The sequence below is a fragment of the Lycium ferocissimum genome, chromosome 9 (assembly GCF_029784015.1).
Source record: "Lycium ferocissimum isolate CSIRO_LF1 chromosome 9, AGI_CSIRO_Lferr_CH_V1, whole genome shotgun sequence".
NCBI lineage: Eukaryota > Viridiplantae > Streptophyta > Magnoliopsida > Solanales > Solanaceae > Lycium > Lycium ferocissimum.
This window is the reverse complement of record NC_081350.1, coordinates 34,466,260-34,492,918: the sequence shown is the minus strand read 5'-3', so window position 1 is coordinate 34,492,918 and position 26,659 is coordinate 34,466,260. Positions and strand designations below refer to the sequence as shown.

General features: G+C 33.5%; 2 protein-coding genes across 2 annotated transcripts; one reads left to right on the top strand and one right to left on the bottom strand.

Annotated features, from left to right (window-relative positions):
- Window positions 1-9,018: 9,018 nt before the first annotated feature.
- LOC132030407 (protein YABBY 4-like) lies at window positions 9,019-12,102 on the top strand. The gene is made up of 7 exons (XM_059420030.1): window positions 9,019-9,413; window positions 9,895-10,047; window positions 10,145-10,262; window positions 11,093-11,141; window positions 11,335-11,410; window positions 11,637-11,711; window positions 11,808-12,102. Exons 1-7 carry the CDS (start codon window positions 9,318-9,320, stop codon window positions 11,877-11,879), a joined length of 639 nt encoding a protein of 212 aa, XP_059276013.1. The 5' UTR covers window positions 9,019-9,317; the 3' UTR covers window positions 11,880-12,102.
- Window positions 12,103-21,360: 9,258 nt separating this feature from the next.
- Window positions 21,361-25,872, bottom strand: LOC132030410 (monocopper oxidase-like protein SKU5). Its single transcript, XM_059420033.1, is given in 10 exon segments — window positions 21,361-21,746; window positions 21,831-22,030; window positions 22,750-22,828; window positions 22,927-23,292; window positions 23,536-23,902; window positions 24,489-24,627; window positions 24,732-24,876; window positions 24,878-25,000; window positions 25,097-25,206; window positions 25,390-25,872. Coding segments are annotated over 10 exon segments (1,776 nt in total). The 5' UTR covers window positions 25,534-25,872; the 3' UTR covers window positions 21,361-21,643.
- Between the last annotated feature and the right edge of the window lie 787 nt (window positions 25,873-26,659).

The window sequence follows — 26,659 nt, the reverse complement described above, 5'->3', positions numbered from 1 at the left end:
GTTCTGTGATTAGTTTCTGTCAAGAACAAACAGATTAGTGGGAAAGTGAGTAAAGTCACTGGATGGATTTTTTCCTTTTTTCCCACAGCTTTCAACCACAACTCTTTGGACAAACTGGATAGGCTTTGTAAAGTGTACACGTGTACTCTCTCCTATTTTGTGTTTACATTTGCATTTTGTGACAAATATTTAGTTGCTTTGAATCCAGTGGAAAGTGGTGATTCTGGTTACACCCATTTTTTGGGCATTAAATACTTTAAGAGGTCTAATAGATTTTTCCTCTGGAAGAAAATTGATTTATTATTCTCATATTTTTCAAGTCATAAGATCTAAAGGGATTTGAGCCAAAACTGCTTAATAAATCTTTTTTAGAAGATAAATATTTAAAAGTTAATTGATAATAAATTCTCAAGCTAAAAATTTCAAAAAGTCAAAAAAAATTTCTAATTGTTTATCCTAATTTTATAATCTTTTCTTCTTGTTGTTTACGAAATATAATAGATACACTTTAGACCTTTGTATGCATAGTGCAAACTTCAAAGCAAATAGTTTTGTTCTTCAATTCTTATTATGCTTCCATGCTTGCATTTTCCTTCTTTATATTTTATTTTCTTCAATATATTTTTTTAAGATAGTTTTTAGTTTTAGAACTTCTTTTGGTATCGCTCAAGTTTTAGTTTTAGAACTTCTTTTGGTATCGCTCAAGTTTAGATAATATTTTGAAGAAGCTATTCTGGCTATTTGTATTATTATGAGTATTAGTTTGTTATCTAGTTTTAGGTTTTAAAACAATAGCTTTATATTATTGTCATTTTTATCTTTGAATTATTAAGATAGTATCATTTACGACTCTAATTATGTTTCATCATAGTCATGTTATTGGTGTAATGCATCTTTACGACATTCACTTTTTAAAGATTTTTTTTAATGGTTCGTGCACATGTTAGCATGTTAATAATAGATACATATATTTTTCTACTAATTTTATAGTTTTTTTTTATAATTTTAATGTATATGTTTATTTTATTAATTTATAAAATACTAAAATTAAATATGCATGGGGCTTATGCCCTGTGCCTCGAGGCTTACGCCTCGCCGTGAAATATGTAAAACGTCTCGCTTTACGCCCACGTCTTTTAAAACACCGCATCCTAAATTATCAAAAGAACCTTTACTACTTCACAAAGTTTTAACAAATAGGTGAAATGTCACGCGCAAGGTGGCTAGTGTGATTCTAAATTTAATTTAAATACCAAAATTATGAGGAGGACGTACATGTAAAATTAAACTATTTTATTTTATCGTTTGACAAACATAAAAACATGGCTGCAGCCTTGCAGGAAAAGATTAGAACAAATTGCACGGTTTGTTAGTCCTTCAAATGGGCTGGTCTTTAATTTTTGACCTGCAAAATTAAACTTATGTTCAGCGAGGAATAAGTTTAATTTTAAGGGAAAATATATAACTTGTATGATATTATGATGCGAAAATATAAATTTTATGCCCGCAAAAAAATTGTTTGACTTGAGGGACAAAAATTAAAGACCGGCAGAAAACAGGTACAAAGGTGCAAATGACCCAAAAGATTATACAAGCGCTGAGGTAATACCCAAAAAAGATTGGGCCTGCTCTTCACATTTTTCAATTAGATCAGGCCGATGTTGGACAACATAATAGGTTCTAGATGTCAATCCTAATAGGGCAATTCGCAGAATTGCCCTTCTTTTGGGGTGGTCTTTAAATTTTGCCCTTCATATTTGAAATGTTTAAATTTTGCCCTTCGGCTAACACCCATAGGTTCCAGGTTCGAACCCATTGTGATCAAAATTTTAAAAAAAAATTCGCAAGGCGTTTAAAGAATTTATCTGCCACAAACAGCACAACATTAAGGAATTACACATTTATATGTCGGACCGGCATCTTAAATGCGTACTTATGGCGGACTTGGCATAAGTATCACGGTCCTAAGATAACTTTCTCAATTCTTCACGTTTTTTTTTTATGCTGCATACTTGAATCATAAACTTTTTAGGGGACCAAGATAATCTTTGCGAAGGAATTATCAAAGTATACGGACTCGGCATACTTATGCCAAGTCCGCCCATAAGGCATATGATGCCGGTCCCAAGATAACTTGATAATTCCTTCACAAAGTTATGCCAAAGATACTTTAACGGGCAAACTTTTATTTTTAATCTAAGATAACTTTGGCTTAATATCAATCGTGTTTACGCCGACCGTGATACTTACGCTAAGTCGCCTTCATTGGCAGTATGTTACATACGGTGCCCCAGATAACTGTAATTCCAATGTGCAGATGCTCGGTCCAAGATAAATAAATTTAAACTCGGCTTTTGCGAATTTTTTTTAAAATTTGATCAAGTACGCTGTTCGAATTCCTGAACCCACAAGAATAAGTACAAATTTTAAAGATTTCAACATGAAAAAGTAAAAATTTAAAGACCACCCCAAACGAAGGGCACTCCGCGAAAAAAAATGATCCTAATACAAGCAGGCCCATATATATTATATTCTGCTCCTGCATATTTATGCAGGCAAATAGTCTTCATTAAGGGATCTGTTGAACTTGCTTCCTAGACCTAAAAAGCCATTTTTGTTACTTCCTGGATCCAACTAGGGGCGTTCAACGAAGTCATTTTACTGAATCAAATCAATAAATTAAGCCAAACTGGATTTTTTTAATTTAGGTTTGATTATAAATTTTAAAAATCCGATATTATTTGATTTGGTTTGATGTTAGAACAAAAAAACGCGAACTACATCGACGAATACATAAGCGCATATATGTATTTGTTAAATTTCTCTATCTTCTTCAAATTTTGAATCATTCATGAATTTCTTCCATTAATATTTCTTGCAACACAGCCCAGATTCAACATCAATCAATTTGAAAGCAGGGGCGGACCTATGTGTATTTTGGAGGGTCAAGACGTTAAACCCGACGTAGATTAGGTATAGTTATATAAGAAATATATGAAATTTGGTTATAAATATTAAAAAAGCACCCCCGAAATCAATAACATAGTTGGGTGCTTTAGTTTTAGGAAAAGCACGACCCTTAAATCGCAGGTCGCCCACCGTTTGAAAGTAGCTTCCAAAGGTTGCCTTAGTGACCATAATTGTAGGAAAAATTTCACGGGCAGCCTGTTTTGTTGTCGTCATTTAATCTGTACCCCCTTTTTGTAAAAAAAAAAATTTGCACAAACACTCCAGACATAAGCTTGACAAAATCAAACTTAAGACGATATTTGAAGTTAGATATGAATGGAGTTCATGAAAAAATAGTTGGACTTCAATCATTTTGCCCGGGCTTCGGTCATAATTTAGTCAGTTTTGCATTGACTTTAGTCATTTTTTTTTAAACTTTAGCCATATGTGCATGAATTTCATAGATAAATGGTTGAAGTGAAGCAAAAATGGTTGAATTTCAGTCATGTCCGCCTTAACTTTATCCAATGTCTGAATATAAGACTTTGTCAAGACGTTACCCCGAAGTGATACACGTGTAAAAAAAAAAGATACACGTGATACACGTGTAAAAAATAAAAAAAGATTAAAAAGAGGACACAAATTAAATAGCGATATCAAAATTGGATATCTATGTACTTCGCCCATAAATCGTGTGTCAGTGTGAGTGTGCCAAAGTCCAAAGATACGCGTGATGAAAAACAAGTACCTCCTATAGAATTTACTGTCCATCTAAAGTATTCTTGCAATAGTCTTTAGGAAGAAAAAAGCAGTCATCCTTGACTAACAGCCCACAGTAACTTATACATAAAGATTCTGAAACATAAAGAGAAGCGTTTTACTGTTTAAAGAGGACGAATCAATGAAAAGAGTAATGGACCCTATCTATGTTAAAAAAAAAAAAAAAAAAATAAAAACTAGCTAGTACACCACCACCATACCTTAGTAGTCTGACCAGCCTAACCTTTAATTTGTGTCCTTTGTCTCATTCATGGTTTAAATATCCAATTTGGAGGTCAATTTATAGCTGATGATTTTAAAGCATAGCTCAACGAGTGCCATCTTTCAAAACCCCCCATACCTTTTGTGGGGCTCTCCCATGCATGTCTCTTTGTATTTGTCCACACAAATACAACTCAATGGATATCCTTGTGGGGTTTGCTCTTTTTTCACTATTCAAATTTGTTAAACACAATCTATCACCTCAATAATCCACCCAACAATAAAGAGAGAGATATATATTACCGGATGTGGAAATCGGAAACAAATGGGAGGAGAAGCCTCACGTTTTCTTCAGAACTTAATAATACATACACGAAAAATCGTACTACTAGTTGGGGTCATTGGCACTTATGTCCCTATCTTGTATTGGTCTTTAGTTTTTACCCCCTCATAATAAATAATTTTTTCGCGGGGCATAAATTTATATTTTAGGATCATAATATCCCTTGAAGTTATATCACTGCATTTCTTAAAACGCTTGCGCTAAACATAAGTTAATGAGTTGGATGAACTGTCTTATCTCTTTTAGGCTCCGAATTCTTTTTGGGGGGATGATCTAATTTATTAGTGGCAACGAAGTTCTTAAATGACTATATTCTCCCTGAACGTTAGCTAAGCTAATCGTCTTAGTTCCCTAAAATGAAATCAATAAGCTTTTTGATTGATTTAGGGCGCCGCCTGGGAACCCCGTTCGGCTTTGGTACTTCAGTAGATCTTCACAAATAAAAAGCGCTACTTATTGCCTTAACTACAACTACATTACGCAAGCCCCGCCAATACCTAACTACACAGTCAAATTCCAATAAAAAAGTACCACTGACCGCGACTTTCTAGGTTTATGCATTCAGTCAGCTAAACTCCATCAAACTCCTCATTTAATTTTTACCGTTCGAAATCGAACTTACGTCTAGCGGGCCATAAGTTCTTTAAAGTATCTAGCATAACTTATGGGATATTATTGTACGAAAATATAAACTTATGCACCGCTAAAAAATTATTTGTCTTAAGAGCCAAAAATTAAAGACCAGAACAAAATTTCTTCTAGTTAGTTGAGGGAAAAGACCACCGAGTCGATCACTTCAAGTGGCCCAAAAGTGTCCGACACTCAGCGCATTCATAGTCCTGGCCCATATCGTCTACGAAAATTTATAAAGGGAAAGGACGTCGCTGTCCCTGAAAAATAAAATAATCACCCGCTCTTACCCTTCTTACTTTCATTCCCTTAAACTATTTATCCGAAATGTCTCCAAAATTATGTACCAACATAATATTTATACCATTAGATTAAAGGGTCCCTAGATTAAATTAGCTTACAATAATGAGTTTCTTCATATAAATTCTTATATGATAACCTGAAAAATAGAGTGAGAGTTTATTATAAATAATTAAACTGCACTTATATAATATTAAAAATGATGTGTATGTGCTTTTGTTAGATTACAGTGTGTGAGGGATGATTTGACAGCACTTGGGAGCTAGGGATATATATAGAGTAAGAGGTGTAGAGTGGAGGAAGTTAGACGTGTGATATCCGTAAAATGTTTTCTGTTGGGTCATTGGATAAAAAAAAAATGAAACTCTTTTTGGACATTCTAGCATATATAACCACTCCAATGATTTTCCACTTCAATCAAAGACTACTTTTTACTCAAAAGGAAAAATATATATGTAGATTTCACAACGTTGCTGTATCTACGGATAAATGGCTGCAATATTTGCTCCGAAATTGTAGTACATACTTCTTTAAGTTAGTGAAGAAAATGCTCATTCACACTAGTAATTAGAGTCTAAGTTATATATATTGACAATGAAGAAAATTATTTATATAATCAGTTCACTTAAAAGTTAATCGTATCAATTTAATTAATCCACTCCAAAGTTATGTAAGTTTTTTCGCCTTTAGAAGTTCAAACTATGTGAACTTTAATCAATATTTTAACATGTATTTTTTTCATTATATTGGCATGAGAAGAATTTCATTTTATAGTTCTTTTTATGAATCATATAAATTGACACAAAGAGCACATAACATTTTAACGGCCAAATTACACTGATGATGTAAAATATTTGTTACTACTGCTTAAATCCTACTACTACTCTGTAGTAAATCAGAGATAAGACACATGTAAAAACTTCAACCACTCTGGAGAAAATATTAGCTAATTTGTGTTCACGCTCTTCGTTTTTTATCACCTAGATGATTTTAAGTACTCATTCATCAAAAGATAAACTCTCAGCAATAGTAATACATTATTAATCATCAAATGGTTAAAACATATTATATCCTAATTAACCAGTTGATTTGTATTTTTTAACGGTGGTGTTTGGGTCAGCTAAGGTGTACCTCAATTATTCTATTGGTACCTATTGGCTACTCCCCGCCAATACGACTTATTTATGCGAATGTCCCTTCTTGGATTACTAATTAGATTTTGTCCATATTTTTAAAACTGTTCAATTATATGGCTCTCGGGATTGACAAAATATTATATTGTCTTCTAATATCGACAAATTTTAAAATTTTAAACTGTACTCATAAGATTTTCAATTTTTCAAGAGAGTTCTTTAGTTTGGGGCTTAATAGGTCCATAAGCAAGAGACCAAGAAAAATAAAAAGAAGATCATTTATTAAGCAGTTATTTCAAAAGAGACAGCCGCCAAAAAAAAAAAAAATCTTCATTAGTATATAGGTACCAAATAATTTTGTCCATCAAAATTTAGATAGACAAAATAAACTACCTAATACAATTTGATTTGCCACGGAATTCGTATTTCTACTTCTTTTATTTTTCACTTAAACCCATTTAGACCTCAAAAATACAGTGACGCAAACTAGCACAATCACAATGGTTGAAGAAGCACATCATGAATTGAAAGGAACTTGTTGAAAAACTTAAAATAACGGTGATAGAAATGGATGGTCCTTAAATGGAAAAACAGCTACACAATCAATGAAAAGGAAATAGCAACTATCTTTTCAAAGCAACGTTAGGGTTCTAATAAGTCAGAACATAATTTGTTTTTTTAATTTGTAAGAATTCTGTGTGGGAATTCATGCAAAAGAAATGAATGGATCTAACAAAGTTAGACCAGAAAGAAAGTAAAAAAAATCTAGGAAAGGACAAAATAGGACGGTAAAAACTAAAAAGTATTGCTGGATCTGTGTTGCCACAACTGAGATGTTTTTTTTCCAGAGACTTGAATTGATTATTCTGCAAAAGAGAAGAGAACGAGTGGTCAAATCATCAAAAGTAAGCTTTTAGCTAGTCCTGTACTGTTACATATTATCACATAATCATGGCAATATTATTATGCATATATGAAAAAATAACCATCATCATTCAATTAATATTTTTAAAGTGTGTGGAAGGAACCCTCGGGAGGCGGAGACGTAGACGGAGACGAAACAGGGTGGTAGGGTTCTATCTTGGATATATTGTTATTTGGAATTTGGAATTAATGTGGATGTGGCTTATTGTCCGGAGGTCCCAAGAAAGCTCTTCAAAAGGCTTTTTCTAGGGTTTTGTGTTCTATTTAAATCTTAGGAAAACTTACTTGTATAAACATTCAATTTATGTATACTGAATTACTGATGGTAAAGAATATTTATGATATCAATGCATCTTAACATGTTTTAATAGGTTGTTTAACTTAATTTCAAGATAATGGTGAAATTAAAAAATTTTATTACAGAGAGTCAAAACATAAAAAAATGTAGAAGCCAGAGGATTTAATATAAAATTCATAGATATAAAAGATTTATCTATCTACACAATGTGATTTTTCAACGAAAGGATATAAACTGGTAGACAAGGGTAGCGCTGCCACTGCTTTCAGGTTACTAAGTCTAATTGTAAATAATATGAACAATTACTTGTGGCTTTATATTAGGTAACTTGATAGTGTAAAAGAAATTTGCATAGAATTTAAGCTTTTTATTGTTGAATATTTAGGACCTTTGAATGATCTCATACTACGTTGCAAAGTGTGATCATCTCAGCGAATAGTGTAAGTTGTTATTAGACATAGTAAACTTTTATTTATTCAATTATCTTTAAACGTATAAAAAAATTGATTGCAATGAAAAAGTGAAACCATACAATCTAAAACCACGAACTATGAAAGTAACAAGTGAATGAGTGAATTGGGAGCTTTATAACTCACCATGCAAACGTCCTTTTCTAGCTCCTCTCCCCCACATCTGCCGCCTTCTGCCTTTCATACATATACATTGGGAATGCGACCACACATGTTATATCTTTTCTTTCTAATTCATAAATTGAAAAAAGTAGTAGATCAATTACTACTTCCATAAAGGCTTAATGCATATGCGGCCCTCTAAATTTGCTATTTTTTTTTTTTTCATTTTGGTATCTCAACTAAGAATTGTTCCTATTGAACTCCGTCCTCAAGTGTGTCTATCAAACACAATTCGACGTACATAGTATTTCATCTTCAATGTAACAACCTGCTAATATATATTCTAATTTAATTATACCATTTTTAGCTAAGATTAGTAGCATTTGAGGAGGGGGAGAGTAGCTCTTAATTAAGCCGGCAATGGAAGAGCAGAAACCGACACATCTATGACCTAAAGAATAACTTACCACATGTCTAAAATATTATTCCGCCTTCATTTCCCCAGTTTAATTTCTGCATCTAATAAAAATCAGATTTAGGTGGTTTGATAGACACACTCGATAATGAGTTCAGGAGTTCAATATGAACAACACTTAGTTGAGGTGCCAAAATGAAAGAAAGGGACAAGTTTAGAGGGCTGCATACAGAGGCACATCTAGCCTACAAGGTAGGGGTTCAACTGAACCCTAAACTTTCATCGCGGAACCTAAATTTATGTGTAAAAAATTATTAAAATTGCAATAAATAGTAGATATGAATCCCTAACTTTAAAAATATAATGGAGTCAATGCTAAAAATCTTATGATTGAACCCATAAATTTTAAATCCTGGATCCACCTCTGACCGCATATGCATTAAGCCTTCCATAAATATATAGATAACACACATATACATCATCACCCATGCATGTGCACTGTCCGCTCTATGCATAACATGTATTGATAGCATCCATCATCAAGCTATAAACAGGACCAAGAAATTTAGGAGAGTACTGCAAGTGCAAGCTTAGTGAGGGAGAAAAAAAGGGTTTTAGCCTCTCTCTTCTTTCCTCAAATTTTATAACTCACTTCATCAAGAAAAAAAAAATAGATCCAAGGAACTGTCAAGCCATCAATCAAATCAAATCAAATCAATCACAAAAGCAACAGCCAATTATCAGTTTAGAAAAATAGGAAATAGAGAATAATATGTCATCTTCAAATAGCTTGTCATGGGACCACCTCCCTCCTCCTTCCGAGCAGCTCTGCTATGCCCATTGCAACGTCTGTGACACTGTCCTCGCGGTATATTCTCAACATAATATTGTTCTCTTTTCTCCCTACTTTGTGAAACAAGAATCACAAATTAGGTTTTCTTGTGGTTTCGAACTTTTTGGCCATTTAAGTCTTTCTTGTAGCTAGTTTGGTTCAAAACGAGGTTATTTCAGGATTATTATCCTGGTTTTATAATCAGGATAGATAATCTCTTCCTGTATATGGGATGGAAAATTTTATTCTGGTTCTTTCTAATACGAACAACCACACGAGCCCTTAGTCCTTTAATTTCCTAGAGTGTTTGGCATTTACCCCTTTTTCTAGTCTTCAAATAACCACATTAATTTGATAAAATTTTCCAACAATATTTTTTGGGATTCAACGAAAAGAGGGAAGATCTCAAAGCAAGTAAATGATTCTGTGGTTCTACCCATGGTGGTTTTTGATAATTTGGTGCTTGTTCTTTTTTTTTTTTTTTTTTTTTTTTTTTTTGGATGATTGATTTCCTTAGGTAAGTGTTCCGTGCACAAGTTTGTTCAAGACTGTGACGGTTCGATGTGGCCACTGCACTAATCTGTTGCCAGGATTGCTTTTGCCTTCCACTCATCATCATCAGCTTCATCAATTTGGTCACACTTATTTCTCTCCTTCCCACAATCTTCTGGTATGTGTATATATATTACTGTTGACGAAGCATTAATATTAAAGGTCTAATCTTTTTAGATTTGCTTGCAAAATTTGATAAATGACTTGCTTTGCAGGAAGAAATAACCAACGCAACCCCAAATTTCTTGATGAACCAGAGTAACTCCGCTGATTTTGTCCTGCCTGCTCGGCCTGGATTTGATGATCTTCCTAGGCCACCCGTTATTAACAGACGTGAGGAGAAAAAAAGACATATTTCTTATCTTACATTAAGAGTTTAAGCTATATGCACTTATATGATAAAATATGAAAAGTTTACCCTAAAACTCAAGGAAATACTGATTCTTTTGGGATGCTTTTGTTGAAGAATTAAAAAAAATACCTCATTGATAGTTAATGAGATGGGTGGTCTCCTTATATGAACTTGGACAGTCCTTCCCTTATAAGCTAATTGAGACCACCCAAGATGGTTGGTCCCTGATCAAGCCTTGATGTTAATGCTTTTGTTCTGAGTTTTGCTTAATTCCCCGACTTGCCTTTGTGAAGATAGATGGAACTAAAAGATGACAAGTATTTTAACTTGAGTTTATGTTCTAATTTCTATGTATTTTTTGGCTAATAACCACCAGATTGGTGGGGGGTTAGGCCATCCCCTTTCCTGGATATATCATCAAAAGGGTAGAGTTACAAGAGGGGGTTTATCCTTACCTATGATGGAAGTTCTAAGGATAAAGAGCTCATCCTTGTACATAATAAACACATAATCATGTCACTTTTTAAGCAATTACAAATAAATTTCTTCACAAGCACTAGTTTGTAATTGCATAGAAATGGTAACTAACCTACTGTCACAAATTAATTATAATTCACTTATGTAGTGTAAACATAGTTTATACTGTTGGTTTATATATAACTTAAATCCTTTTAATTCTGTAACAAAAAAAAACTTAGTCACTTTGCTTCTCTTTCTGCGCTGAAATGATGAAGAACTATGTAGAAGAAAAATACATGTAATTATCATAAGATGATTTATGCATACGGTTGACGGCTCTCTTTATGTACAGCTCCTGAGAAGAGACAACGGGTGCCCTCTGCTTACAACAGATTCATCAAGTAAGAATCTTTTTAATTAAATGCAATTTTAGATATCGTATAAAAAAAAGTATACATATAGTAGTACTTATCTATCTTTTTAATTAAAGGCAATTATAGATATCGTACAAACAAATAAAAAAGTATTCATATACTAGTACTTATCTATATTGTCATATGAAACTAGAAATTGGGTCATTTCAATTTTGTGCAGGGAAGAGATCCAACGCATAAAAGCAGGGAATCCTGACATTAGCCACAGAGAAGCATTTAGCGCCGCTGCAAAAAATGTATTCACCCTTTTATCTAGATTAGGGTTCCTCCTCTTCTTTTTATTTTTGTTTAATTATACATAAAATTACTAATGGATCTTATCACTTTGATTCAAGGCATTTAGGGTTGAAATAAATTCCGTGTTCGACAATAAATCTTGACAATTAAGAACTAGGGTTTCTATCATGGTGATTTTATTTATAGCTAAGTTTTGTACACGATTTTTTGTTGTTGATGACGCAGTGGGCCCACTTTCCACACATTCAATTCGGTCTCATGCCTGATCAGACTGTTAAAAGGGCTAATGTACGCCAACAGGTACATTATAACATGCATCTTCATTGTATATCCCATGAAATGCACATTTTTACTTCTTTGTTTGCTTACTTTAGTTTTAATTTTGTTGATATTTAGGATGGAGAAGATGCTCTTATGAAAGATGGTTTGTTTAGTCATTCAGCCAACGTTAGTGTCTCCCCTCACTGATGGATCAGAGAATCAAAGAAAGGAACAGGTTTTGAGATCGATGCAGAAGCTATAGTAGCCAAGTCTAACCAATTAATGTGAATCTCGTAGCGTGTGGAATGTGTATTTTTTTTTCTAGACTTTCTTTCTTTATCCTTGTGGTGAAGTGTACTTATGGCTTCAAACTTTTGCTTGAACAGTGCCTTTTGCTCCATCTTAATAATCACTTTTTGCTTTAGCACTACATTTTCAAGGCCTAGAAATTAATGCTCCATATATACGTAGTACTATGCCTATAAAGATAATCACAAATGAAACGAAAAAGAGGAATATACTAGTGACGTTAATCTAAGTTAGGATCAGAATATGTGACAGTTCCGGATATGATCAATTCTTGACACGCGATTGCATGAAGAAAGATATTGGAAACCCTTGAATTCATTTATCATATACAGTGTGATATTTATATTAAAAAAACCTGTGATTATTTACAAGATAAGTTTAGTAAATAGGATAGCTTCTAATTAGAGATCTCCTTATGTACATGAATTCTGTTTGAATTCCTTGGAATTATAGAGAGATAGTCCAGCAGCGGAAAGCTTTAGATGCAGTACGTAGACTTATGCATTTTAACAAATTCAGTTTCAAATATTTTGTCTTGTTGTTTTTTGTTTCAGAGCTAATAAAAAACCTTGGACTTAGGATATTATATTACTCTTTATCCTTCTTTCATATGATAAATCTAATTAAGGATTAAATTGATCAAACAGAACCTTACTGGATCGATTTTTAAGTTCTTATTAGTAAAACCATAGATTTCCTACAGATTTTTGAAATCCTAGCATGAATTTGAGGACAAATTCATGGAGTTTATTTGTAGAAGTTCGAATTCCATGATCAAGTTTCACTTGTAAATTAAAGTTCTAACTCAAGAACATCATCCTGAAGTTTCACTTGTAGGAATTTGAACTCCAAGACTATGTACTGGAGTTTCAGTTGGAGCAGTTTAGAACTCCAGGATACTACTTCATTTACAGCAGTATCATATTATATTAAAAGTGGGAAGCTCCTATCTTCAAAGTTAGATTACCATTTTGCCCATACTATAAATTAAAATGTATTAAGACATAAATCATATAATAAAATATTATAATTACATGAATCATATCATCGTATTTAATATAATCTAATGGGTTAATTAATTCATCAATTTAAAAACAAAAGGATATATTGGAAATAACCCATCAGTGACTCTTTGAATTTTGAAGATCAATTAGATACCAAAAACATATTCATGTATCATTATTCAATATTCCAAATTAATCCGTTAGGTATGTGAAAAGGCAAAAATATGACTCTTAAGCACCATTAAATTTTAGGATTGTTTGCTCTTTCAGTTCTTAATGCAGCTTCATCGTGTTGCAATTTTTTTACAGCTCAGCCCCTTTATCTATTTTTGGTCCCTTGAGATTCCACCGTTAATGTCATTTGTGTATAGACTTTTCAAATATTTTATTGCACTCTATAAAAGAGTTGACAAAGTAGTATCAAATTAGCATTTTCCTCTTCACTAACATATTTTGTTTTTGTAATCTTCTCTCAGGAATATTCATGGTTATAATGGCTTAGAACATATCGACAAGAAGACAATTTAGAAGAAGCAGAGATGGCGTCACTTTGAAGTTAAGAAGAAAAAATCTCTTGCAGTGGGAGAGTTAATCTATGACAGTCCAATCATGTTACTTTCCGTAATTTATTTCGCTTATTTCTCCTTTATAATTAGAACTTTGAAGTAGAATGGACGACCCATTCCTCGAGAAAAGCTTATTGTCAGCTCACAATATTGATTTTTCTTTTCCATTTTGAAGTCAAGTTATGATCGTCCAACTGAAATTAGGTACACAACCCATATTTGTATGTAATTTTTTAATCATTTTGTATTGTTGTTGGAGATTGTTTTGTTTCTTTTTGTTGTGTTTTCATTCTTGCAAGTAATTGACGAAACCTTTATTAGTATAGGGTGAGTTTGATAATACTTTAGTAATTTTATGCAGTATGCCACCAATATTCATATTGCCAATTGTCTGAATACGAGTTAATTTACATAGATTATTGCTTAAAGATCATTACTTTGAATGAAAGTATCGAACGTAGTGCTGCAAACATTAATTCACCGATGTTGTTCATTTTCACCCCTTTTTGTTCCATTTTTTCTTTTTCAATGATTTGTATGATATGAGAGCAACAACTTAATTTTCAAATAGACAACGAAAGTGTATTTTTCCATTCATATTTGTGCGACATTATACCTGTGCGACATTATACCTAACGATTTTTGTAAAGATGAGTATATACTTTATTCACGGTTAATTTCTAATAGTGGTGACAATTTTGATTTTAGGCATTTTGGCTTTTCTCTGTGGATTCCTTTCGACTATTCTTTATTACTCTAAACTATTCAATCAATCAAATAATGATACAAAGAATGTTATTAGAATTATAACAAAGTGTAGCTAAACTTTATTTTGATTAGCTTTTAGTAATACATTCAGCAATATTATTCTATATATTACTTGAGGTATGTCGTGTATAAGGTTTAACTTATATATATATTATTAATTCTGTTTGCGAGTTCTAACGTCTTTTTGCTACATATTTTCTCATATGGAAAATCATATTTCAATTTCAACAAAATATTAATACCGACAACAATAGTTTCGGTCATTATAGAGCAACCAAAGTATCAAATTGAAACTTTCTATAAGAACATCGATTATAAAAAATAAAAATAGAAAGACTACGTGAGATATTCTCATATCACATTTTTGTACCTCATAACATGATAGAAATTAATGTAATTAAGGAAAATTACCTATTGAACTTAATAGTATTATTTACCTTCGCAAGTTCAAACATGTACTAATCAATCATTTTGAGCTCAATATTGTTTTATTATTTGCAACATTTATCAGTTTAACTTCTATTCTTCCTTCAAATTCTGGGCAACACTTCACGCACATGTATGTTATAATAATATTCATGTAATTTTTAAAGAGCTTGTAATGTTTAATCGTTGTTCCCCGTGTAACGCACGTGTCAAAAAACTAGTATATAAAAAAAGCTCATCAATTTTTAAGAATATTTCAAATCAAACTTATGCAAGTGAAATTCTAAGGACTTTTACAAGTGTCCTAGAGTTCAAACGTCTATAAGTGAAATTCTAAGGACTTTTACTAGAGTATTTGACAGACATGAAAACACAAAGGCAAACAAAAATCCCATATTTTGCTGCCAAACTTAACATTGCATGTTGGTGGGGGAAAATCATATAATGGCATTTAAAAACAAAATACTTTTTCTAACCCATAAATTTTCGTTGTAAAACTAGATCCAGATATACTAATGAACACAAAATACTATACATTGTATTCCTTATTTCTGGAAGAAACTATGAAAATATGACTTAGGTGCATTTCGCAGTAGTAGAATTGGCATGAACACTTCTTGCACAGCCACAGAAGATCTGTTACAAAAATACTACTCCCTCCATCTTAAAAAGATTTTCTTAATTTGACTTGGTATAAAGTTTAAGAAATAAAGGAAGACTTTTGAAATGTGTATTCAAAAAAGTTCTTCGATATTTGTGTATTGTAAATTATCGAATAAAGTTAAATTATTTCTAAATATAGAAAGGTGTCAATCTTTTTAGGATAGACTAAAAAGAAAAGAAAGATAATCATTTTTGGACGGAGGGAGTGAAAAAATTGAGAAAGTGATTCGTTCAGTTCGTCCATGTAGAAAAAGAAAAAATATATCAATAGAAAAGGGCCAAAAAAGTCCTTTCACACTTATATTAATGTGAGGTGAAAGGTGTCTATTTTTCAACCATATATCAATTGGTGACTATAAATAAAATATCGGCCCAGAAACCGACTAGCCCAAGTCATTTTTGGATAGGACCAAATCCTTGGGCCCAAAACCTATTCACTCCTAGAAACAGAATACGGAATCGATATCATCTGTATAAGCTATACAGTAAAAATTGGTAATTATTACTTGGGGCGTCACAATTATAACGTCATTTGACCCCTTTCTACCCAAAAAAAGTTAAAAGGTTATAAGATTTTCATCTGCGAAAAGTAAAAAAGTAAAATAAAATTAGAACTAGCTACTTAAGTGACCATAATCGAATTACGTGTGCCCCTTTTACATCTTCCTTTGGTAGTTAGCTTCATAATGGCATTCAAAAGACGTGAAGAAGAAAAGAAATGTGGACAGCTTATATGATTGTCAATGTGTTACATTTCAACAACTAATATGATATGATGTTCGAGAGTCATTATTCGTTATTCTGTTTGGTGTTTACATTTGATCTTTTCTTTGTATCATTGAAGTGTCTGGTCATGCTACGCACATGATGCTGTTGGTAGTTGCCTTACAGATCCTAGAAAAGGAAAGGAAGGAGCTGATATGACAGAAATACCACGATAAAGTAATGTACAACTGCTTGAATAAGGATGGCTCTCTAGTATGTTATTTTATTCCCTTTGACAAATTATATTTGTTTTTAAATATTTGACGTTTTGAATTTTGAAAAAATAAGATGATATTTATTTGTTTTTTTTTTCTTTCAAGTTTACCCTTATTGCTCCAATTAGAATGAGTATTAATTAATAATTACGCGAAATGATTAAACCTTAGGAAACGAAGAAGATAATTTAGACGAATATCTTAAATAAAACTATTACATACTATTTCCGTCTACATACTATTTCCGTCCACTTTTACTTGTCTAATTTGAAAGAAACAAGACAAAATTTACCATTTTATACATATTTTACTCTTATTATTAAGTACTAATTATTTCCAATTCATTTTCTAATGAGTGAGATGACTTATGATAATTAGGAGTGATATGATAAATTATCTTTTTATTTATTGCTTCTTAAGGGGTGTGTCAAGCCACATGGACAAGTAAAATTGGATAGATGGAGTATCATTCTTATTGGGAGTACAACAACAACAACAACAACAACCCAGTTGAATCCCACAACGTGAGGTCTGGGGAGGGCAGAGTGTACGCAGACCTGACTCCTACCAAGGTAGGATTTTATTGCTTTCGAAAGACCCTCGGCTCAATAGAAAGCATAAAAGCATAACAAAAGGTCGAGATAAGGCCAAGAGATTCAAAGCGATATGGAAATGTAAATAACTAAAGCGACTAAGCCATGATGAAATAGGTTGTAAAGGAGCGTAGCTATCACGGATAAAATAAGATAATCAAAGTACGGGATAACAAATAGTAGCGAGTAAATCAAAGCACAAATGTGACTACTAATATGAAAGGATAAACGTTACTATCTACTAGCCTTCTACCCTAATCCGAGTCCTCCATACCCTCCTATCTAAGGTCATGTCCTCGGTGAAGTCAGAATCGCGCTATATCCGTCTAATCACCTCTCCCCGCACTTCTTCGGCCTACCCCTACCTCTCTTCGAAACCATCCATGGCCAACCTCTCACACCTCCGCACCGGGGCATCCGTGTCTCTCCTCTTCACATGTCCAAACCATCTCGGCCTCGTTTCCCGCATCTTGTCTTCCACCGAGACCACTTCCATCTTGTCCCGGATAGCCTCATTCCTAATCCTGTCACTCCTGGTATGCCCACACATCCATCTCAACATTCTCATCTCGGAAATTTTCATCTTTGGAACGTGAGAGATCTTAACTGGCCAACACTCCGCCCCATACAACATGGTCGGTCTAACCACCACTTTGTAGAACTTGCCCTTAAGTCGTGGTGGCACCTTCTTATCACATAGCACCTCGTGCTTAACAGCCTCCATTTCATCCACCTCGCCCCCTAATACGATGTGTGACATCATCGTCAATCTCCCTACCGCCTTGTATAATAGACCCAAGATACTTGAAACTACTAGTCTTCCGAATGACTCGGGTACCAAGCCTCACTTCCACGCTGACACTTTCGAGGTGCTTCACCGAACTTGCACTCTAAGTACTCGTCTTGGTCCTACTCGCCTTCGAATCCTTTAGACTCAAAGTTTGACGCCAACCCTCCAGCCTTGAAGCGTTGACTCCGCTACGAGTCTCGTCGATCAAGACTATGTCATCCGCGAAAAGCATACACCATGGCACCTCGCCTTGAATATGCCGCGTCAATTCATCCATCGCCAAGGCAAATAAAAATGGACTAAGAGTCGATCCTGACGCAACCCCATCACAACCGGGAAGTGCTCGAGTCTCCTCCTACTTGTCCTTACCCCGGTCTTGGCTCCCTCGTACATGTCCTTGATCACCCAATGTACGCCACTGTGTACACTTTTAGCCTCCAAGCATCTCCACAGATCTCCCTTGGAACTTTGTCGTAAGCCTTTTCTGGTCGATGAATACCATATGTAAGTCTCTCTTCCTCTCCTATCTTTTCCACCGCCTCCACAAGATGGATGGCCTCGTAGTCGAGCGTTCCGCATGAATCTAAACCGGTTCTCCGAGATAGATACACCTCTCCTCACCCTCATCTCCACCACCCTTTCCCACACTTTCATAGATGGCTTTGACACCTCTATAGTCGCCTCCGGATATCGCCCTTGCTTTCATTACGCGCGGGGTTTCATAGTGATGGCTCCTACGCGGGGTGATCATAGTTTTTGCAACTCGCAAGGATATCGCCTTGTTCTTGTATACAGAGGATCATTACACTTGACGGAAAAAGAACAATTTTTTTTCTTTTATATTCTATTTCTTTTCGGGAAAAACTTGAATATATAAGGTCATGGGTTTGAGGAAACAAGGATTCTAGGCTAAAGCTCCCTTATTGTTTCTAATGCGCTATTTTGTTGGGGTCAACATTTGAAAAGATCGTATCGTTTTCGGTCATTAAATAATGTTAGACATCAATTTGAGTCATAAACCTCACGAAAGGTAGGATACAATGTAGAGCTATCATAAAAAGGTAGAATAAAGGAAAAAATATGGTTATTAGATAATAAGTAAAGACAAAATGAGAAAAAATAAATAAGTTTAATACTCCAGCGGCCGTTATATAAAATGAGACTTTTCGTCGTTAATACGTAACGATGGATCTAACGATAGGATACAATAAAATTTAAATAACCAAAACAAACTTGCATTTAACCTAACAACGCAATAAAAAGAGTAATAATTAACTCTTTTTTCTAGGCACCTCACGTGAACGTGCTCGAACCCGTGACCTCTCGGTCACAAATTTTAAAAATTAAAAACTAGTTTAAAGAATTTTACCGCGGCATACTTACGCCAAAACCCTTCAAAATCCTTAATGAACCGAACTTTTGAGTAAAACCGATAAGAATACATTAGTAGTCTTTTATTTCGACTAGTCCTTTTTGTGTGTTTCATTTATGAGTTATGACAATCTAGGCACCTCACGTGAATTCATGTGACGGTTTTGGCCCCAAGTTTGACTCCGATTAGACAAAGAACAATTTTTTTTCTTTTATATTTCTATTTCTTTTTGGGAAAAACTTGAATTTTTTTCTTTTTTATATGAAGGAAAAACTTGAATATATGTGGTTTGAGGAAACAAGGATTCTAGGCTAAATGTGCATTCACACTTTGGTTGGAAGGTTGCTACTTATTGTTTCATAATGTACGTATAATATCGTATTTTGTTGTATTGTATTGTTTAGATGAATACAACATTTGAAAAGATCGTATCGTTTTCGGTCATTAAATAATGTTAGACATCAACGGTTTGAGTCATAAACCTACATGAAAGGTAGGATACAATGTAGAGCTATCATAAAAAGGTAGAATAAAGGAAAAAATATGGTTATTAGATAATAAGTAAAGACAAAATGAGAAAAAATAAATAAGTTAACGACGTAATAACTCCAGATCGGTCGTTATATAAAATGAGACTTTTCGTCGTTACGTAACGATGGATCTAACGATAGGATACAATAAAATTTAAATAACCAAAACAAACATCGTATTTAACCTAACAACACAATAAAATAGAGTAATAATTAACTCTTTTTTGCAAAGCTGAGTAATTGTAAGTAAAAATTACCCCTGACAATCTAGGCACCTCACGTGAATTCATGTGACGGTTTTGGCCCCAAGTTTGACTCCGATTAGACAAAGAACAATTTTTTTTCTTTTATATTTCTATTTCTTTTTGGGAAAAACTTGAATATATGAAGGCTGTGGTTTGAGGAAACAAGGATTCTAGGCTAAATGTGCATTCACACTTTGGTTAGAAGGTTGCTACTTATTGTTTCATAATGTACGTATAATATCGTATTTTGTTGTATTATATTGTTTAGATGAATACAACATTTGAAAAGATCGTATCGTTTTCAGTCATTAAATAATGTTAGACATCAACAGTTTGAGTCATAAACCTACATGAAAGGTAGGATACAATGTAGAGCTATCATAAAAAGGTAGAATAAAGGAAAAAATATGGTTATTAGATAATAAGTAAAGACAAAATGAGAAAAAATAAATAAGTTAACGACGTAATAACACCAAATCGGTTGTTATATAAAATGAGACTTTTCGTCGTTACGTAACGATGGATCTAACGATAGGATACAATAAAATTTAAATAACCAAAACAAACATCGTATTTAACCTAACAACACAATAAAATAGAGTAATAATTAACTCTTTTTTGCAAAGCTGAGTAATTGTAAGTAAAAATTACCCCTAACCCCAAAGTAATCAACAGGATACATTTTCTATTGCTTAATCATCTGTAAAGAATCAAAGGCAAATTGGATTTTGATTCTTGGAGTCAAAATAAGTCCAGGCTGGTACTTTGCAATCAAATATTCTGAATAATGGACCACTTATGCTTCCTGATTTGATTTCCAAAGAAGCAAAAGAGTCGAGACAAATTTTGTGAAAGTATTAGCTGGTTCCTGTTTCTTTTCTTGTGAATGTAATTTGATAATGTTCAAACTTCATTTTGAGTGCGTAGATGGTAAAGACATTTTAAGAAAATATAAATGCCATTATGTGTTAAATCCAACCCTGCAAAGTATGGATAAAAAGTGTCAAATCTTAAAAAAAATTATGTATAGTGAAGAGCTAAAGAAAACCATGAGGTAAAAGGGTCATGTATCACACAGAATGAAAAAAAAAAAAAAGGTATTGAATTTTCTTTAAATTTTGAGTAGAGTGATTCTAGTAATTCACCAATACAGTTATTGTCTAACTGAAGCTAACAACTATCATCAATCAAGGGTATAGTGGGATGGATAAGATCAATTCGCTATTAACTATAGGTCTCAAGTTCAAGCCACCTGAATAGAAAAACCCAGGTAGGCAATGTTTTTCCCTTTAATGGATGACCATATACGACATTAATCTGGAATATTTAAGCAGGTACATTTCGGATAACAGATGATTATTTAGTTGAGAAACAAAAGAACTAGTTAACAATAACGAATATGATATATTTAAGGTGAGGGACAAAGTAGAATGTACTAAAAATTAATGAATAGTAGCCATTACATATATTATAGGCAATTAAAAAGAATGTGTGGAATACCAATAAATTGAACAACCATCCGGGGGAGCATTTTTAACACAACCGGAAATTAATAATGACAAATTACAAGTCAAAACAATTAATAATAATGGCCTCTTCTTGATATCAACATAACTACAACTAGACACCTACAATCTTACTACAAATCACAGACCTCACAAAGGCAAAGCCAGGCTCCCGCATTCTTTTTAAACACAAAACAAAGCATCCACTGGAAAAAGTTTCCTACTGGAACACAGCAAATATTGCAGATACCAGCAGCATCATCATGAAAGAGAATTTCGACCCGTTGCCTCTAATGGATTTTGCAGATGATATATCTTGAGGCCTGAAGATTAATGAAACCATATTAGACAATTCTAAGTTAATATGCTTAAGCAATTTAGGTGAAGATTAGTTGTTGTTTACTTACTTTTGCAGTTTGCTAAGTTTGCCACAGAAGAGTGCATTGTCTGGCATTGGCAACTCTGTTTTGTTAGAGGCCTCGGAGTTAACGACCCTTATGTATGTTTCTTGGCCTAGAAACCATGAATCGAGGTTTTCTGTCCTCAGGTTCCAAATTCCAACATTGTCAAGGGAAACCAAGATTGCTGTCCATGCCCCTGGGAAAACCTGCGAGCACCATAGGAAAGATGAGAGAATTGTCACAAGATAGAGACTTTTAAGACATAAAATGAAATTTGGAACTACATCGAAGCAGAAAATATCACAAGTAACAGACAACGATAACAGATTCACTCCCTCAAGGTTATGCCATTTAAATGGCATTGCCTACTCCTAACGTGGAGCAATAATAGTTGTGCCAGTTTTCTAATGGAAGGACAAAGACATGGGTGTATTTTTTGATGAAGTTTTGTTTTTTTAAAGGGCTAAACTGCAACACTAGCGGCTATTAAGTTTAGCACGAGCTTTGGGGCCAAAGACATGGGTGATATAGGCAAAAGAAAATGTTTCTCAATCATTGTGAAGAAAGTTGGTAAAAAGATTTTTTGACTGGCATATAACCATGTCGCAGAAGCTTAGCACATTCAATATTCTACAGCACAATTATCGTGACAACATCAAGTAAACTGAGTTTTGATTCGATGTTTAAGATTAGCAGTCATATTGTAGTACAAAATAATCTTATCACTGGCATATACAGATAAGAAAAGAATTGAACTCATTGAGTTGTAAGCAGTTCCATTGAGACAGCAACAAAAATATAGTGAGTTTGGCCAAGGCACATATACATCCATAATTCAACATGCTACAGCAGAGTGATGGCTAAGTATTGTAAGCCTGTACTAGCCACAAATTCAGAGAGATTCTCAAGATATATCAATGATTACCTGTGTTGTGGTGCGAGCTATTCCATCCCATTTGTTATAAGTGCCCCTACTATTATTTGACCACACACCATAATCCATCCTGCAAGTTTGCATTAGTAAAAAAGTCAGGTTTAGAGAAATGAGTATTTTCAGCTTCAGGTTTGAGTACAATGAACAACAGAGGAGGCAAGATCATACCCGACCACAAAAAAGGCATATCCACTCATATGGTATGTGTGAACTTTGGTATCATTGTTTTGTAATATTATTTCCATAAATCCCCTGTAGGTTCCATTAATAACAGAGGTTTCCATCTTAGGAGGTCCGGATAGTGGTGCTGTAGGGAAATCTAGCTTATATACACCCTTCAATTTGTACTTGTCAGCAAGTCTGATTGGTGTTTTGGGATTAACAAATGAAATTCCATTAAGTGTTGTTCTCCTTTTTCCGTCTACCATCCTTGGCGGCAAATTTTGGATCACGTATATTTCTGTGACATTAATCGAGCCATATCTGAAAGAACCTTGAGGATTTGGGCGAGCTCCGCTGGCAGATACATTCCATCTACATAGCGTACAAGGTAACACCAAACAGTAAGTGGCAGAAAATATTTAGGGATAATTAATTTTGGACCGCTCAAAGGAATAATAGCCAGCAGATGTATAGATTATGTATATATATAATATACATATTGTATACACAATAAATACATATAATACATAATCAGTGTATAGATTTTGTATTCTCGATAGCGCCCATAATTAAATTCGACCGACTGGCCAAAAATGAAAAAAGCCCGAAACAAACCTGATAGATCTAGCCTGGTTCATGGAGAAAGTTTTGTCGAATTCATCTTGTGGTGGTTCAGGAAGAGGGCCGTGTGCCTTTCCTTTGGAGTTTGTATATTTCAAAATGCCTACACCAGTGACTCTTTGCCATTGTGATTGGTTGACAAATCTGGCACTGGCGACAATATAGTAATCAGAACTTGCATTCTGATCCATGGTTATCAAAAAGGAGTATGATTGCCCAACATGAATGTCTAAGCTAGTATAGTTTTGCTGCACAGTATATGATCCCTCTGCTTCTGCCAAAAGTAAGTTATGATTCTGAATTCTGAAGTTCAAGCTCGTTGATATTCCAACATTGCTTACACGAATTCTATAGGTTTTGCCTGCAGAATCATAATATTAGCATTATAAAATAACCAAGAAGAGAAGCGTATCACATTTTAGATAATTAACAAGACAAAGTTGCACTAAATGAGAACTTAAGGAGCCATTTGGCCATGAGAATTATTCACTTTTCCGGAATAATTCACTTTATTTCAAAATCATTTGACCAAATTTGGTAAACCTGTTTTCCTACTCCAACTTCATAAAGTCCAAATAAAGTGCTCTCTTCCTTTGCAAAAAATATAACCAAACACAATACCAACTTCATAAATTTCACATAAAGTGAAAAATATTCGGAATCTATGGCCAAATGCCTACTTAGAGTCACAGATAATCAATTAAGTTCTACATATGGATGCATTATTTCAGAGAACCTTTTCCCTTCTCTATACTAAAGAAACATAAAAGCATAAATATTTGCAAAGAAATCAAACTCTAAAGTTTCTAGAGATAGTTTTATCGCGAAAGTACCAAAGAATTTTTTTTAAGCAGATAAAAGTCATGTAGTTGTCTAAATAGCAATACTAAGAATTTTCAAGATTTTTGTTGTTTAACAAATAACATGAATTACTGCATGTAGCGTACCTGGATGGACAGTGATTGTTTCATAGTCAATGCCATCAGGCACAATAGTATCATTGTATCTATAAGGACCTTTTCCATTAATTAAAACACCATCAGGCTTCCCCAGATCTTTCCCAGCAAGAAGAGTGTTCCTCAAAGACTACATCCAACAACAAGCAAAGGCACACATTACACACTAAACCATACAAATTTAACTTCAACAAAAGCTTTATTAAACAACAAACTCATCGCGTAGACACTAACCGTGTGATTTCTGGTGTACCAATCACCAATCATAATAGTGATATCATCATATGGAAAATCAAAAGGGATTGGAATTTCACCCCTGTTGTTAATTGTTAATCCACCAAAACCACCTGATGCTCTCTGAAAATTTAGTGAAGGAAGTAAAAAAACTTCCAATTTGGTCCTTCACTTGAAATTGGTAAGTCCAGTTCCACTTTGAAGGGATTGGACAGTTTGTTCCTAGTAATCCATCTTGCCAAGAACTCCTCTTTTGCTGAACCCCAGACCTATATTACCACAAAAATTAACTTAAATACACAAAAAATTTAAACAAAACAAAAAAAAAAAAAAAACCATTAATATTCAAAAGAGTGTACTCTTACCAATGAAAGAGGAGGTCTTCCTCTAATTTGTTCCTCACATTAACAACAACATTGTCATTAGTTGTCACATTCATTGTTGGTCCAGGAAATTTTCCATTAATAGCAATAACCTGAAAATATTAAGCTAAATGTAACTAACACTAACACTACACACAAAGTTGAAAAATTTGACATCACATATCCCATAGATCTGAAACCAAACACTGTACAAAACATTTAACACTTGACATGTTACCTTGGAAGCAACAAAAAAACAAGAGATCTGGACCAAAAAAAAAAAAAAAAAAACTTACCTGTTGGGGCACACCAAGTGGAGAAGCTTCAATGTATGAGACTTCAAAGTTAAAAAACTTAAATGGATCTCCAGCAAAACTTAACCCCATAAACAAGAAAATGCAAATAAAGGTAATTTGGAAAGACCAAGTTGAGGAAGCCATTGTGTTCAACAAAATAAGTAAAGATCAATACTTTTCTCAAGGTGTTTTTACAATAAAGATTCAAGAAAATGTTCCCTTTTTTTGTGCAGTTACATAATTATAAGGATAGAGAACAAAGAAAAAAAATGAGCTGAAAAGAGAGCTAAGAAAGCAGCTGAGAGAAAGTGCAAGTGGTAGTACCGGTAAGTTTTGTTTGTTATATTAATACTAATAGGAAAGTAGCAACGGTTCAATTTACTTTTTTTATGGGTACAGAGAGTGGAAAAATAAAAAGTAATGGTGGTGCTAGCTTGGAATTTAGAAGGGCTTAGCTGAAAGTTTTTGTGTCGGTTCCAAATGGCTAAAAATAAGTAGTATTAAAAATGAGCATAATTATAAGGGTGCACATGAATAAGAGCAAATGCATGGATTGATGGAAAGTGTGTAATCAAGAAAAGGAATGCGTGTCTTTGCGTGTAATGTGTGTGAGAGAGATTGACAAGAAATGAGCCAATGACAGATAAGATATGTAGGAGAAAAATATCAAAATAAGAAAGATTTATTTCACTAGGGAATGAAATTACTAAAATGAAAATATGGGGATGATATTATTAAGGCAATTTCAAGCCAAAATTGTACTGATGTCAAAGATATGGATGAGCCAAACTTTCACAAAATACAAGGATACATTTGAACTTTTACCTGATATTACATAATTCGGAAATTAAATTTGAAGAAGTGAAGAAATTTTATTTACCTTGTTTGATTCATACGTGGAATGCACCATTATTAATTGTTAGCAATACCTCAACAATTAAAGCATACGTACCAAATCAATAACACAAATACTGTGACCGATACCTTATGATTTTTACTTTTTCTATAGATTTGTAAATGAAAATATTAAAGCACTATGAAAAGTTGTCTTTAGAAGAGCATGAAATTATAGCCCTCAATGTACAATATGGATTAATAGTACAAGTACCCACAATTTACAACATGGATGGAGCACAAATTGTTCAAGTTCCGTAACAATATCATCACTTTTGTACAACAACAACAATAATAATAACAATGATAATAATAATAATAACAACAACTTATATATTTTTCACAAATTCATAAAATAAAATAAAAGGGTCTAACT